Below are 13033 nucleotides of genomic sequence, written 5' to 3'. Positions count from 1 at the left end.
TCCTCCTCCTCATCATCTACCCTGTCCTCTGGCCAGCCACGCTGAACCGAGGATATGACTGCATGTCATATCCTCAATTTGGCCAGAGAGTTGCTCCATGTCTTCATCCTCCTCCTCGTCATAGTCCTCCACTGCACGTTGTGATGAGACGAGGCTGGGCTGTGTGTTATCATCACCCACACCCACTACTGTTTCTTGCTCAAACTCATCGCGCTCCGCCTGCAATGCATCATGGTTGTTTTTTGAGCAGAGACCATTTTAGAAGGCAGAGAAGCGGTATGGTGACGCTAATAATGTCGTCATCGCCGCTCACCATCTTGGTGGAGTCCTCAAAGTTTTGGCGGATGGTGCATAGGTCGGACATCCATCTCCACTCCTCAGGTGTTATGTGTGGAGTTTGACCCATTTCCCGACGGCTTAGGTGATGCAGGTACTCAACAACTGCCCTCTTCTGCTCACATATCCTGACCAACTTGTGCAGAGTTGAATTCCAACGCGTGGGGACATCACACACCAGTCTGTGTGCCGGAAGATGCAAACGGCGTCTTAAGCCGGCAAGGCCGGCTGAAGCAGTAGGTGACTTTCGAAAATGTGCAGACAGGCGGCGAACTTTTACCAGCAGATCAGACAGCTCTGAGTATGACTTTAGAAACCGCTGAACCACGAGGTTGAGCACATGGGCCACGCATGGAACATGTGTCAGCTGGCCTCGCCTCAAAGCCGCCACCAGGTTCCGGCCATTGTCACACACGACCTTTCCTGGCTTTAGGTTCAGAGTTGTGAGCCAGTGATCTGCCTGCTGTTTCAGAGCTGTCCACACCTCTTCTGCATTGTGGGGTTTGTCACCTATGCAGATTAGCTTCAGCACTGCCTGTTGCCGCTTCGCCGAGGCAGTGCTGCAGTGCTTCTGTGTCGCCCTGGACAAGCCAGGGGCCACAGAGCACAACACTTAAACACCCCACACTCCCTGCAGGCATATCATAGTCAAAACACAAAATCCTTGTTGCCTTCCCCAGGGGCTGTTGTCCACACCAGGGTGTGGAGCCAGGCGGTTGGTCTCCACCCACCGAGGAGGAGGGAAAACACAGGCAGTGAGAGTTAAGCTAAGGAAGTGGAAGGAGGAAAGTAGTAGAGAGGAGAAAAGTGACAGCAAAGAGCCTGAAGTTGGTCCGGGTGTGTGGCCCGGACAGGACAGCAAGGTTGGCAGGATGTGGTGACCGTCTGCAGTGGAGGCCGATTGGAGTCTGCCGTAAGGACCGTGGACGGGTGGTGACCCGGCCGTACCGGACCGGTATACAAAGAGAAGCCAGCACCATTGGCAGAGGACTTTCGGATCCCGGCAAGGCTTGGTGTCGCCGTGAATTTGACAAATCCGTTAGTGAAGGGAACCTCAGGGTTTCCAAACAGCCAAGTCCAGATAGAAGGCAACCGTACAACCGTGAAGGGGAGACACAGCCACCGCCAAGGGCAACCGTCTCCCAGGGCCAGCGCCTGTGGGCAAAAGGGGCTCCTCCGGCCCATATCCAGGTCGGGGAGCGGGTTACCGTTGGGAAACCATCACTACCAACACTTAACTTAGGTGCAGGGAGAGACAGTCATCACTAACCTGCAGGGAGGAACAACCGCAGCCGTCCGAGTGACCCGTCCATCCAGCCACTTGTTTAACCGTGAACTGTGTCATCATCATTGGGCTGAGTGAGTACCTCCGTGCCGTGCGGCACAGCGCTGCCCCTGCGACCCTGCACCTCATCAGGCCCCGCAACCCGCCTGTCATCCATGTCTACCCCATCACCAGGCCCCGGGACAACCAACCCCCCTACCCACGGAGGGGAGAAATAACAACAAAGCTGCTCCCTGTCACAGGCTCCCGGGATCCCCGTCCAGAGCAGCGGTGGTGTCCACACAATCACCACAACCGTGGGTGGCGTCACGGACAATATCCCCAAAACCCAAACCACCCCTTTTCACTCACGGGCGAGTAGCGCCGCTCGAGTCCCCGGGATCCGGCCATCGCTCGAGCCAACGAGCAGCAGCAGCCATAGAGCAGCGTCAGCCGGACCCGAGCAGTGGGAGAGCGCACCGTCCCCTCCTCCGCCCGCGACACTTCCAGCTTGGGACTGGTGTGGAGGGTAAAGTGGATCAGGATGCGCAGGAGGAGGAGGAGGCTGAGGAGCATGACATTCCGGAGCTGTAGAGTGTGTGTGAAACCCTGACTGAGGTAGGGCCTGCAAAACTTGGTGTGTGAAGGACATGTTCCGTCCCTCGCTCAGACTGGGTCCCAGCTTGCACAATATTAACCCAGTGTGACGTCAACGAGATGTAGCGGCCTTGCCCACATGCACTTGTCCACGTGTCTGTGGTTAGGTGGACTTTGGCTGAAACAGCGTTGTTCAGGGCACGTGTGATGTTTTGTGACACGTGGTTATGCAATGCGGGGACGGCACACCGGGAGAAATAGTGGCGGCTGTGGACCGAGTAACGTGGGACAGCTGCCACCATCAGGTCGCGGAATGCTTCTGTCTCAACCAGCCTAAAAGGCAACATTTCCAGCGCAAGCAGTCGCGAAATGTTAGCATTTAGAACTGTGGCATGTGGGGTGTTGGCAGTGTATTTGCGCCTGCGTTCAAAGGTTTGCTGAATGGATAACTGAACGTTGCGCTGGGACAAGGACGTGCTTGATGATGGTGTTCTTTCTGCGTAGGCAACTGCAGGTGCAGGAGTGGAGGAGGCTTGTTCGCAGGCAGCATGGACAGGGGATTGGCTCGCATGCACAACCAGCGAAGACGTAGCAGTGACATCAGCAAGCACTGCTCCTCGACTCTGTTGTACTTCCCACAAAGTCGGGTGCTTGGCTGACATGTGCCTGATCATGCTGGTGGTGGTCAGGCTGCTAGTTTTGGTACCCCTGCTGATGCTGGCATGGCAGGTGTTGCAAATGGCCTTTTTAGAATCATCTGGAGCCAACTTAAAAAACTGCCAGTGTCAGAGTTCCGGGTTTTCCAGTTTTCTTTTGAAAGAGCTTGCCCTTTGTTAACATGGAGTTTTCTGTTCTGTTGCCCTACTTCCTGTCCATCTGTTTAAAAGCCGCCCCTAAAGCTTAGTCCAGTGCCTGAGTATACTGCTTCCTGTGTGCTCCTGCCCTGCTGCTTTTGGTTCCTGATTGTTATTCGGATCCTCTTGGAAAACAACCGACACCGACTCTGGACTTCATCTGGTATCATCTAGCTGTGCCCGGACTCCGTTTGCCGTCTTTGGTCGGCACTTCTGCCCGGTTCCTTCCGTTTAATACCACTCTGGACTCACATCACGTACGGACATTTTTGGACTTACCTATTGCCCTTTTGTGTCCCGGCTGCTGCGCATTTAGGGCTTCTGGGGTGATTGCCAGACAGTCCCTGTATAGGGGTTCGCTCTTGGTGGTCTCCCTGGGGGAGTCCGGTGCGCGGTCCCGGGAATTCCCTTTCGCTCCGTCCCTGGAAGGTATTTCCTGTATTTATGTTCTACTGTGTTTTTGTTCCGTTTATGTACATATTTGCTGGTTGCATATTATAAACGTCTTGCACCAAGAACTCGTCTCTGGTTGTCATTGCCCTAACGCAATCGAAATCCTCAATACATACAATAGTATTACAGCCAGACTCGGGAAGACCTAACATTTGTACAGGCACCTTGTGTCGTGTTGTTCCGGGGAACAGTTGCCTGACGTCTGCCTGGGGCCACCACTCTGCTTCTTACTGCCTGTTGTGATGCTACGCCTCCCTCCCCCTGTGCACTGCTGTCCTCGCTCTGCATATCCTCCTGCCTGGTTGGGTCAGTTACTGGATCATCCACCACGTCGTCTTCCTCTTCCGCACCCTGCTCCTCCTCCTGACTTCCTGACAATTGTGTCTCATCATCGTCCACCCCTTGTTGAGACACGTTGCCAACTTCGTGAGAACGTGGCTGCTCAAATATTTGGGCATCTGTACATACAATCTCGTCATGGCCCACTTCAACAGGAGCTGGCGAGAGGCCAGAATTTGTGAATGGAAACGTGAACGAACAGCTCTTTCGAGTGTACAAGTGTGGGATCAGTAATGTCCGTGGACGTGTACTCGGCCTGGTGGTAGGAAGGAGGATCAGGTTCTGAAATGTGCGGTGCAGTATCACGGCTACTGACACTTGACCGTGTGGAAGACAGAGTGTTTGTGGTGGTGCCAATCTGACTAGAAGCATTATCCGCTATCCAACTAACAACCTGTTGACACTGGTCTTGGTTCAAGAGCGGTGTACTGCTGCGGTCCCCAAGAATTTGGGACAGGACGTGCGAGCGACTAGATGTGGCCCTTTGTTGTGGCGAAATTAGAGCTTGCACACAACCTCGGTCTCTGCCTGCACCACCATCACGTCCACTTCCTTGTTCGTTGACAACGCCCTTGCGCATTTTGCAATGCTGTGCTGATGTGTATTATTCACTAGACTTGTGCGTTATATCCAAGTTTTTGCAAAACTCACACAAATGCAGCGGAAAGCTGCCACCAACAGGCACACACGTGCGTTTTTTAAATGCAAGCACGGAGGCTCTAAGAACCTAACAGGTCTCTATCCAGGGACAACGTGGAGCCTCCCAATTTTTGGCTGCCCTGTCTAAGGGCTATACTATAATACACCCACTTCCTTCCAATGGGCACTTCAGGTTTACAGGCCCTCATGCACGTCTCTATCCAGGGAAAACGTGGAGCCTCCCAATTTTTGGCTGCCCTGCCTAAGGGCTATACTACAATACACCCACTTCCTTCCAATGGGCACTTCAGGTTTACAGGCCCTCATGCACGTCTCTATCCAGGGACAACGTGGAGCCTCCCAATTTTTGGCTGCCCTGCCTAAGGGCTATACTACAATAGACCCACTTCCTTACAATGGGCACTTCAGGTTTACAGGCCCTCATGCACGTCTCTATCCAGGGACAACGTGGAGCCTCCCAATTTTTGGCTGCCCTGCCTAAGGGCTATACTATAATACACCCACTTCCTTCCAATGGGCACTTCAGGTTTACAGGCCCTCATGCACGTCTCTATCCAGGGACAACGTGGAGCCTCCCAATTTTTGGCTGCCCTGCCTAAGGGCTATACTACAATAGACCCACTTCCTTCCAATGGGCACTTCAGGTTTACAGGCCCTCATGCACGTCTGTATGCAGGGGCATTGGTGAACCTCACAATTTTGGACTGCCCTGGCAAAGGAAAATACTACAAAGACTCACTTCCTCAAAATGGGCACATTAGACTCAAGAGGCCTTCATGTACGTCTCTTCTCAGGGACATCGGAGTGCCACACAATGTTTTCACGTAAAATCTTTCATGTATTAATCTCAAAAAGTAACATACACCAGCTCTATCTCACTATTGCGTATGTGCCCTTAACATTTCTGCCATGAAAAATCATTTTGGGGTCATTTTGGAAGGTTTTCTGGTGAGTCCGTAAAAATGGCGTAAAACGCGGACAAAATTGTTCACAGCTGTGACTTTTCAGTGATAAATGCTTCAAGGGGTCTTCCCCATGCTGTTGCCATGCCATTTGAGCACTCTTCTGAGACTTTTGTGACATTTTTAGGGTTTCTCCATGCTGCCGGGGGGTCATTTCACAAAAATACTCGGGTCTCCCATAGGATAACATTGGGCTCGTTGCTCGGCCCGAGTACACGAGTATCTTGGGATGCTCGGCCCGAGCTTCGAGTACCCGAGCTTTTTAGTACTCGCTCATCACTAATTGTTACCCTTTTGCTCATCAGTGTATGTGTGTATGTATGTTCTGTTTGTATATACAGTACATATGTGTGTACAAGAACTTGTACAATTCCTAATTCATTAAGTGGTGTGCGCCTTTTAATTAATTGGGTGAATATTACTCAGGAGGCTTCATTTGTTAAGACTGGCATGCACACTGCCAATCTTAACAAACCAGGACCTTTGTTCTCGGCAGCACATCACCCAGTGTAAACAGCAGATGTGCTGCCGATAACATGATATGTATGGGGACAGAATGATTGATCTATTAGTGATCATTCTAACCCCATCGTTCTCTGTCTGTATACACATTGACATTATTATAACCAATCGCACTCATTTAAAGGTCTGAAATCGGGTTCTGTAAATGCAGATTAAGTATATGTGTGTAATGGGGCAATATGTTAGCAATTGGGGCCCCACTTTTTTTTATAACTGAGTATTTGTTGATTTTCCAACAGAACATTACAGGGATCGATCACTCAAAAAGAAACAATGCATACAGAAATTCAATGCAAACCCTTTAACAAATATAGTAAAGACAAATGGAGCAATTGGGGCCCCACTTTTAACTTTTGTCCAGGGCCCCTTTATCTAAAACCGGCTCTGATCCTGTGGACTATCTACTTTCAATAACTATCACAGTTTGCTTTCTTTTAGCACAGTTCTCATGCTTTCCTGTAGGTGTCATTCTAACATAACAAATAGTAATAAAGAAACAACAGCGTAAGTAGAATACTTTTATTAATATTGTGTCAAAAATGCACACAACTTTCGCATACAGGTATTAGTGTACAGTAAACAATAGTAATACAGAATATTACAGAAAAACAATTATTGTGGAAGAGTTAAACTATTAAATGTGAGATAAAGACCCTCCTGTCAGTTTAAATTGGATCAAGTTATCATATATCCACCTATCACCAGAAGGGACACTTGTACCCTTGTGAGAATGGAGCCCCTGAGGTCAGACCCCACCGATCTAAAAGTTATCATCTATCCTGTGGATAAGTGATCACTTGTTCCATCTGGAATACCCTTTTAAACTTTCTGATTGAAAAAGTCTTTGAGCATTTAATATGAGTTTGTAAAACTGAGGGCAATAGATCTAGTCTACACTGTGTAATTTTAACACTAAAGTGTGAGTCTAATTATATAGAAACACAATTAAACATAATTATTAGGGATGATCGAATACCTCAATTATTCGGCTTCGCGAATATTCGACGAATAGGTCGTCACTATGCGAATATTTGATGCAAAATGTAAGTCTATGGGAAGCCCGAATAGTTTATTCGGGTTTTCCATAGACTTAGGGCGGCTTTGCACGTTGCAACATCGCACGTGCGATGTCGGTGGGGTCAAATCGAAAGTGACGCACGTCGGCGTCACTTTCGACATTGTTGTGTGTAAATTCTAGATGATACGATTAACGAGCGCAAAAGCGTCGTTATCGTATCATCGGTACAGGCTCCGACTTTTCCATAATTATTCTGCCGCGACAGGTACGATGCTGTTCCTCGTTTCTGTGGCAGCACACATCGCTGTGTGTTATGCCGCAGGAGTGAGGAACATCACCTTACCTGCCGCCGGCGGCTCTACGGAAGGAAGGAGGTGGGCGGGATGTTTACATCCTGCTCATCTCCGTCCCTCCGCCGCTATTGGCCGCCTGCCGTGTGACGTCGCTATGACGCCACACGACCCGCCCCCTTAGGAAGGAGGCGGGTCGCCGGCCAGAGCGACGGTCGCAGGGCAGGTGAGTGCATGTGAAGCTGGCATAGCGATAATTTTCGCTACGCCAGCTATCACAAGATATCGTACCTGCGACGGGGACGGGGACTATCGCGTGCGACATCGCAGCATCGGCTTGCGATGTCGCAACGTGCAAAGCCCGCCTTACATTGCGCATCGAATATTCGCGAATAGGCGAATAGCGGCGACCTATTCGGAAAATATTCGCGAAGCCAAATATTTGAGGTATTCGATCATCCCTAATAATAATCATTTTTTTGAATAGAGGGAATAGCAGACTCTGCTTCCAAACAGTAGCATGGACCATACTAAAGGCTACTCAAATCTATGGAATAAGATGGAGAGTATCCTGTCGTGTTTCCAATGCTCCCATGTCCAATAGGCCTTCACTTTACATTCCACATCATATCATAAAGGATACAGGAGCTAGGACAAAGAAGTTTCTTACAGATAGATGTAAGCAGCCCACAGCATTGACCTCGACTGATCTGTTAAGCAGTTAACCGCTATGTAATGTATGTAGAAAAAGTATTCTACATCCTACAGCATTGTTATTTTTCTATATGCTTGGAGGTACACTTTAAAGGATTATTCCTGGATTTAAAAGTTTTTCTCTATTTTTAGGATAGGAGATTACTTATTGACCACTGGGGGTCTGCATCGATACTGAGAATGGCGGTACCGTAACAAGAAAATCCCTTCTTAAATGGAGCAGTGTTGCGTATCCTTGATATCTACTCCATTCACAAGGGACAGTTTAGTAACTTGCAAGAAGCCTTAAAATCCTTTACAACCATACATTTTCAAAATATATAAAAATGAATTTAGATAGCTGATAAAAGTAAAGACTATACAATTATATATAATATCCGCCTGTGACACTGCAAGATTATGACAGTGTGCATATAGATGTTTTTTGTGGAATTTGGAGGAAGAATCTGAAATATTCTGGCCAAATATATTCTTCAGATGAAATAGATATCACAAGATAGCAATGTTGAGGTAACATGTTGACAAGCTGAGCTTTATATACTTTTGTACTGTCAACTAACAGGCTTTATTCAAGATTCAAGAAATTCAACAAGCCTGTTTCTCCCTGAAAGGGATGGCCACTTCATTATATATATATATATATATATATATATATATATATATATATATATATATATATATATATATATATACATTGGGAAAAATAAGCATTGAATAAGGATGATCAAATACCTCAAATATTCGGCTTTGCAAAGATTTTCCAAATAGGTCGCCGCTATTCTATTATTCGTGTATATTCGATGCGCAATGTAAGTCTATGGGAAACCCGAATAACAACTACAGTATTCGGAACTATTCGGGCTTCCCATCGACTTACATTGCACATCGAATATTCACATAGTGGCGGCCTATTCGTCGGATATTCGCGAAGCCGAATAATTGAGGTATTCGATCCTCTCTAGTATTAAATAGTAAATAAATAGACTTTTAAAGGTATGTAACAATCGTTCAATCCAAACAGTTGAAGGTATCCATCCATAGATGTCCATAAGTTTAGTAGTTTAATATTGAGAAATTAGATAGAAAAAAGTATTGAACACGCTTACTGAAATGTATTTAATACTTCATACAAAAACTTTTGTTGGTGATAACAGCTTCAAGATGTCTACTGTATGGAGAAACTAGTTGCATGCATTGCTTAGGTGTGATTTTAGTCCATTCTTCCACACACTCTTCAAATCCTGAAGGTTTCGTGTGCTCCTTCCATGAACTCTAACCTTTAGTTTCTTCCATATATTTTCTACTGGATTCCGGTCAGGTGATTTGCTGGGCCATTCTAGCAGCTTTATTTTCTTTTTCTAAAACCAATTGAGTTTCCTTGGCTGTGTCTTTGAGATCATCGTCCTGCTGAAATGTCAACCCTCATTTCACCTTCATCATCCTGGTAGAATGTCTGGGTATATCTGTCCATTCATGATACCTTAAAATATATCAAGTTTGCACATTTCTCCCAGTATTTGTTAAGCTATTCTAAATGTTGAGCAAACTTTAAACGCCCTTGAACATGATTTTTGTTCAGTAATGGAGTCTTGTATAGTGCTCGTGCATACTGGCCATGGAGGTTGAATGCATTACTTATTATTTTCTATGAAACTGTTGTACCTGCTGATTCCAGGTCTTTCTGTAGTGCTGCACAGGTGGTTCTTGGACAATTCTTTAGGCAATGTTTTTAACTTCTCTGCATGAAATCTTGCAAGGAGCACCTGGTCATAACTGGTTTATCGTAAAATTATGTTCTTTCCACTTCTGGATTATGGGCTCAATAACGCTCACTGAACTTTACTTTAGTACTTTAGAAATTCTCATGTAAGCAATGCCATAAGTTTATTTTGTACCAATAACGTTGGAAAGGTCTTGAGACAGCTCAGTGGTTTTACCCATCACAAGATGTTTCTTGTGTTGCACTTTATAATGAGACAATTTTTTATATGCCATCAGTTGAATCAGCTGATAGTATTTTTCAACAAGTGGCAGGATTACTTGCTAACGACTGATAGCTTTCAGCTGGTGTCCTGACTTTCCATGGATTTTTGCACTTCTTTCTTCATGTGTTCAATACTTGTTCACTGTGTAATTTCTCATTACAAATAGCTATTTATCGACATCTGGGGTTAGATTTCTTTGCATGTGTGGATTGGATGGGTTCTTACAAACATCGGGTGATAAATTCATGTCAATAGCATCTTTAGAAATATATTTATTTAAAAAACTAGTGACATGTTTGATACTTAACTCACTATACATTATAGTATATATTTATATACTCTGAAAGGATTTTAAGGGGTTGTCAAGTTAAAAGAAGTGATCAACTATCCTGTGAATAGATTACAATTTGCTGATTGGTAAGGGACCGACCATTGCAGATCCGAGAACTTTAATTCCCATCACCAGATGGCACTACAGGGTGGACGCCCAACCTCTGCTTTATTCATTCCACATGGGGCTGCTGTTAAATTCCAAGTACATCATTCAGCAGCCCCATAAGGAATGATAAAGTGGCAGTCGCACAAACGCACTACTGCTACATTGTTACGATGATAAAAGTGCCCGACAAACAATTTGCAGCAGACGATGATGAATTATGGATAAGCACTAAGTGAACATTCCATGTTTCTCTACACAAATGTCCATCCAATAACACCATAACCTAGTTTGGTGCTATACTAGATGCACAGTCTAACATGCTCACTGTGTGTTGTTACAAACTGCTAATTTCTGTGTGATATGGGCCTGCTGAAACTACTGAAGTATTAGTTCAGATGTCCTAAGCCTTCTCAGATACCAGTTTTGTTGACCACAGTATCTCAGGTTGATCACAAAGAACAATGTAAATTTTTGATACGTTACCAGTATTATATTGAACCCCACTTCCTGGGAAATTACGTTTAGGCCTTCGCTATTGAACGTGGACCTACAGGATCACTACAACCCATGGAAGCAGGTGCCTTTACAATGGGGTAGCACAATCCAGCAGTACATTTGAGTAGTTATGCCAGCTTTGAACAGGTAAGTGTTAGATCTGCAAGTCCGATATCTCAGCTGCAGTGAGGCATTCATGTATTGCAGTGATCGAAAGGAGCAGATGCCATAGGTCAAAATTTAAATGCAACAGTTTAGTCATCTAGGCCTAGTTTTTGGCTCGTTTCAGACTAGCCTTAAAAGAGTTAGGCCATTTTATTTTTAACATGTGTTGCGGTACTAATATATAAGTATTACAGTTCTCCTCCTGCTCGTTAGTACAGTCTTCCTACACAGCAGCTAGTGTGTTAGCAGGTGACCAGACCTGTCCATCCACCTCCTAAAAATAATAAACACCTCACATGGGTAGTGGTTCGAGGTTTTAAAATTAGGAGGCCGATGGACAGGTTTGGTCACGTGCTGCTCCATCATAATCCATTTTGAGACTAGTGGCTGTATATAGAACGAGAAGTACAAGAGGAGAATACTTACATATTAACAAGTGTTGCAAAACTTGTGAAAATAAAGATAGTGGTCAACCCCTTTAAAAGTGCATCTGTACACCTGTATTACAAATGAAAGACCCAAGCTAACCATGGGTCTCAGGACTCCATCTGACCACTTCATAGTGGTCTCCTCAACCTGATCATCTGAAATGGACCTTAAAGCCAGTCCGACAAAGTACTAAACACCTGAGACTCCAATTTACAGGGGTTTAAGGTTACATTACATCAGATTGAAGTATAACCAAAGTGCTAAACTACTTCCATTTGATGAATTTGTGGTTGACACATTATGAGAACAACCCCATCTTTCTGTACAGTAATCATTGAACTCCTCATTCAACCACTTTATTGCTAGATTACTTTTCATCTGTTTTTTTTTACACCAGCTTAGAATATCAAGAACTTTTTTTGTTTGTTTTTACGTTTTATTGCAAACCCTTAGGTTTGGTCACAAAAAGGTACATATTCTCTTAATTACAGTACATTGGCATTGTTTTCTGTCAGTTTAAATATACAGCTCTTGATTATATACAATATGCACAAAGATGGTCAGGAATGTCCAAAAATAAACTTAAATAATGTATATTAAAACCACATGTTACAGCTTGGAACAACTAAATGTGGGGCATTTTGGTCCATAAAACCGTTTCTAAAAATAGAAATCTGTATAGCAGCAAATGCTTTCCTTCAAGCATTGAAAACAATGATCGTTGCAAGCCCATGGCAATACACTTCATTAGTATTATCTAGACAAAAACGAAAAAACATGGTTTACATTAAATTTAGCTTCCACATATGGAAGAAAAAAGTACAATGCCCCAGAATTAGTGTCACATCAACGTGTGAAAAACCACAGCGTCACACTCATACCATTGTTCACTTGTAAAACCAGAGTCTCCACCCAAGAACTTCCATCTCATGTGGACAATTCTCAAGCTACAACGGATCTCTGAATTGAGAAAGGCACGTTGCAAAGAAAAATAAGAAACATTTCTTATAACTCCATCTCTTCATTTTCCTGTGTCTGTTTTCTCAAAGTCCACGACCTGCGCTCAGGCTCTCGAGAGACAATGACTCCTCATAACTAAGAGCCATGCCCTTGTTAATGTCACTTGTTCCTCCTCTGACTAAGCTTCACTGTGCGTTCTTCCAGAAAAACTGGTGGTGTTGAAATTAAGGCTGTGATGTAGTCATGAAGGGTGTGCAATTTTTTTTTCTTTCTCGTCAGAAAAAAAAAAATTTAATCTAAGTGACTCAAGATGACCACATGGCGAAAATGTCCCTCAAAGGAAAGATTCCATAGGTGGGGCATAGGAGAAGCCCATAAAAGCTTCTGCTGCCTCTTTAATGCTTGCTGTTATGAGGATGCTGTCAGGCGACTGGCCGATGGAATTCGGAACTGGTTCGTCCGTGAATTCGGGATCAAAGTGTTGCAGGTCACTGGGACCGCTCTGAATAAATAAAGGAGACAAAGCAATTAGGACCACGAAAATGAAAAAC

At 45.0% G+C, this 13033-nt stretch overlaps 1 protein-coding gene across 3 annotated transcripts in view; it reads right to left on the bottom strand.

Annotated features, from left to right (window-relative positions):
- Nucleotides 1–6492: 6492 nt before the first annotated feature.
- SGK1 (serum/glucocorticoid regulated kinase 1) overlaps nt 6493–13033 on the bottom strand; it is a 278785-nt gene continuing 272244 nt past the window's right edge. For all 3 annotated transcript variants that reach the window (XM_075339860.1, XM_075339862.1, XM_075339861.1), the window contains one exon: nt 6493–12984. In XM_075339860.1, the coding sequence (XP_075195975.1) occupies nt 12817–12984 (168 nt within the window). In that variant the 3' untranslated portion in view covers nt 6493–12816. The remainder of the gene's footprint in view (nt 12985–13033) is intronic.

Source organism: Anomaloglossus baeobatrachus, chromosome 3 (assembly GCF_048569485.1).
Source record: "Anomaloglossus baeobatrachus isolate aAnoBae1 chromosome 3, aAnoBae1.hap1, whole genome shotgun sequence".
In the NCBI taxonomy this organism is placed as follows: Eukaryota; Metazoa; Chordata; class Amphibia; order Anura; family Aromobatidae; genus Anomaloglossus; species Anomaloglossus baeobatrachus.
The sequence above is the reverse complement of the archived record's forward strand: the minus strand, read 5'-3'. Positions and strand labels throughout refer to the sequence as shown.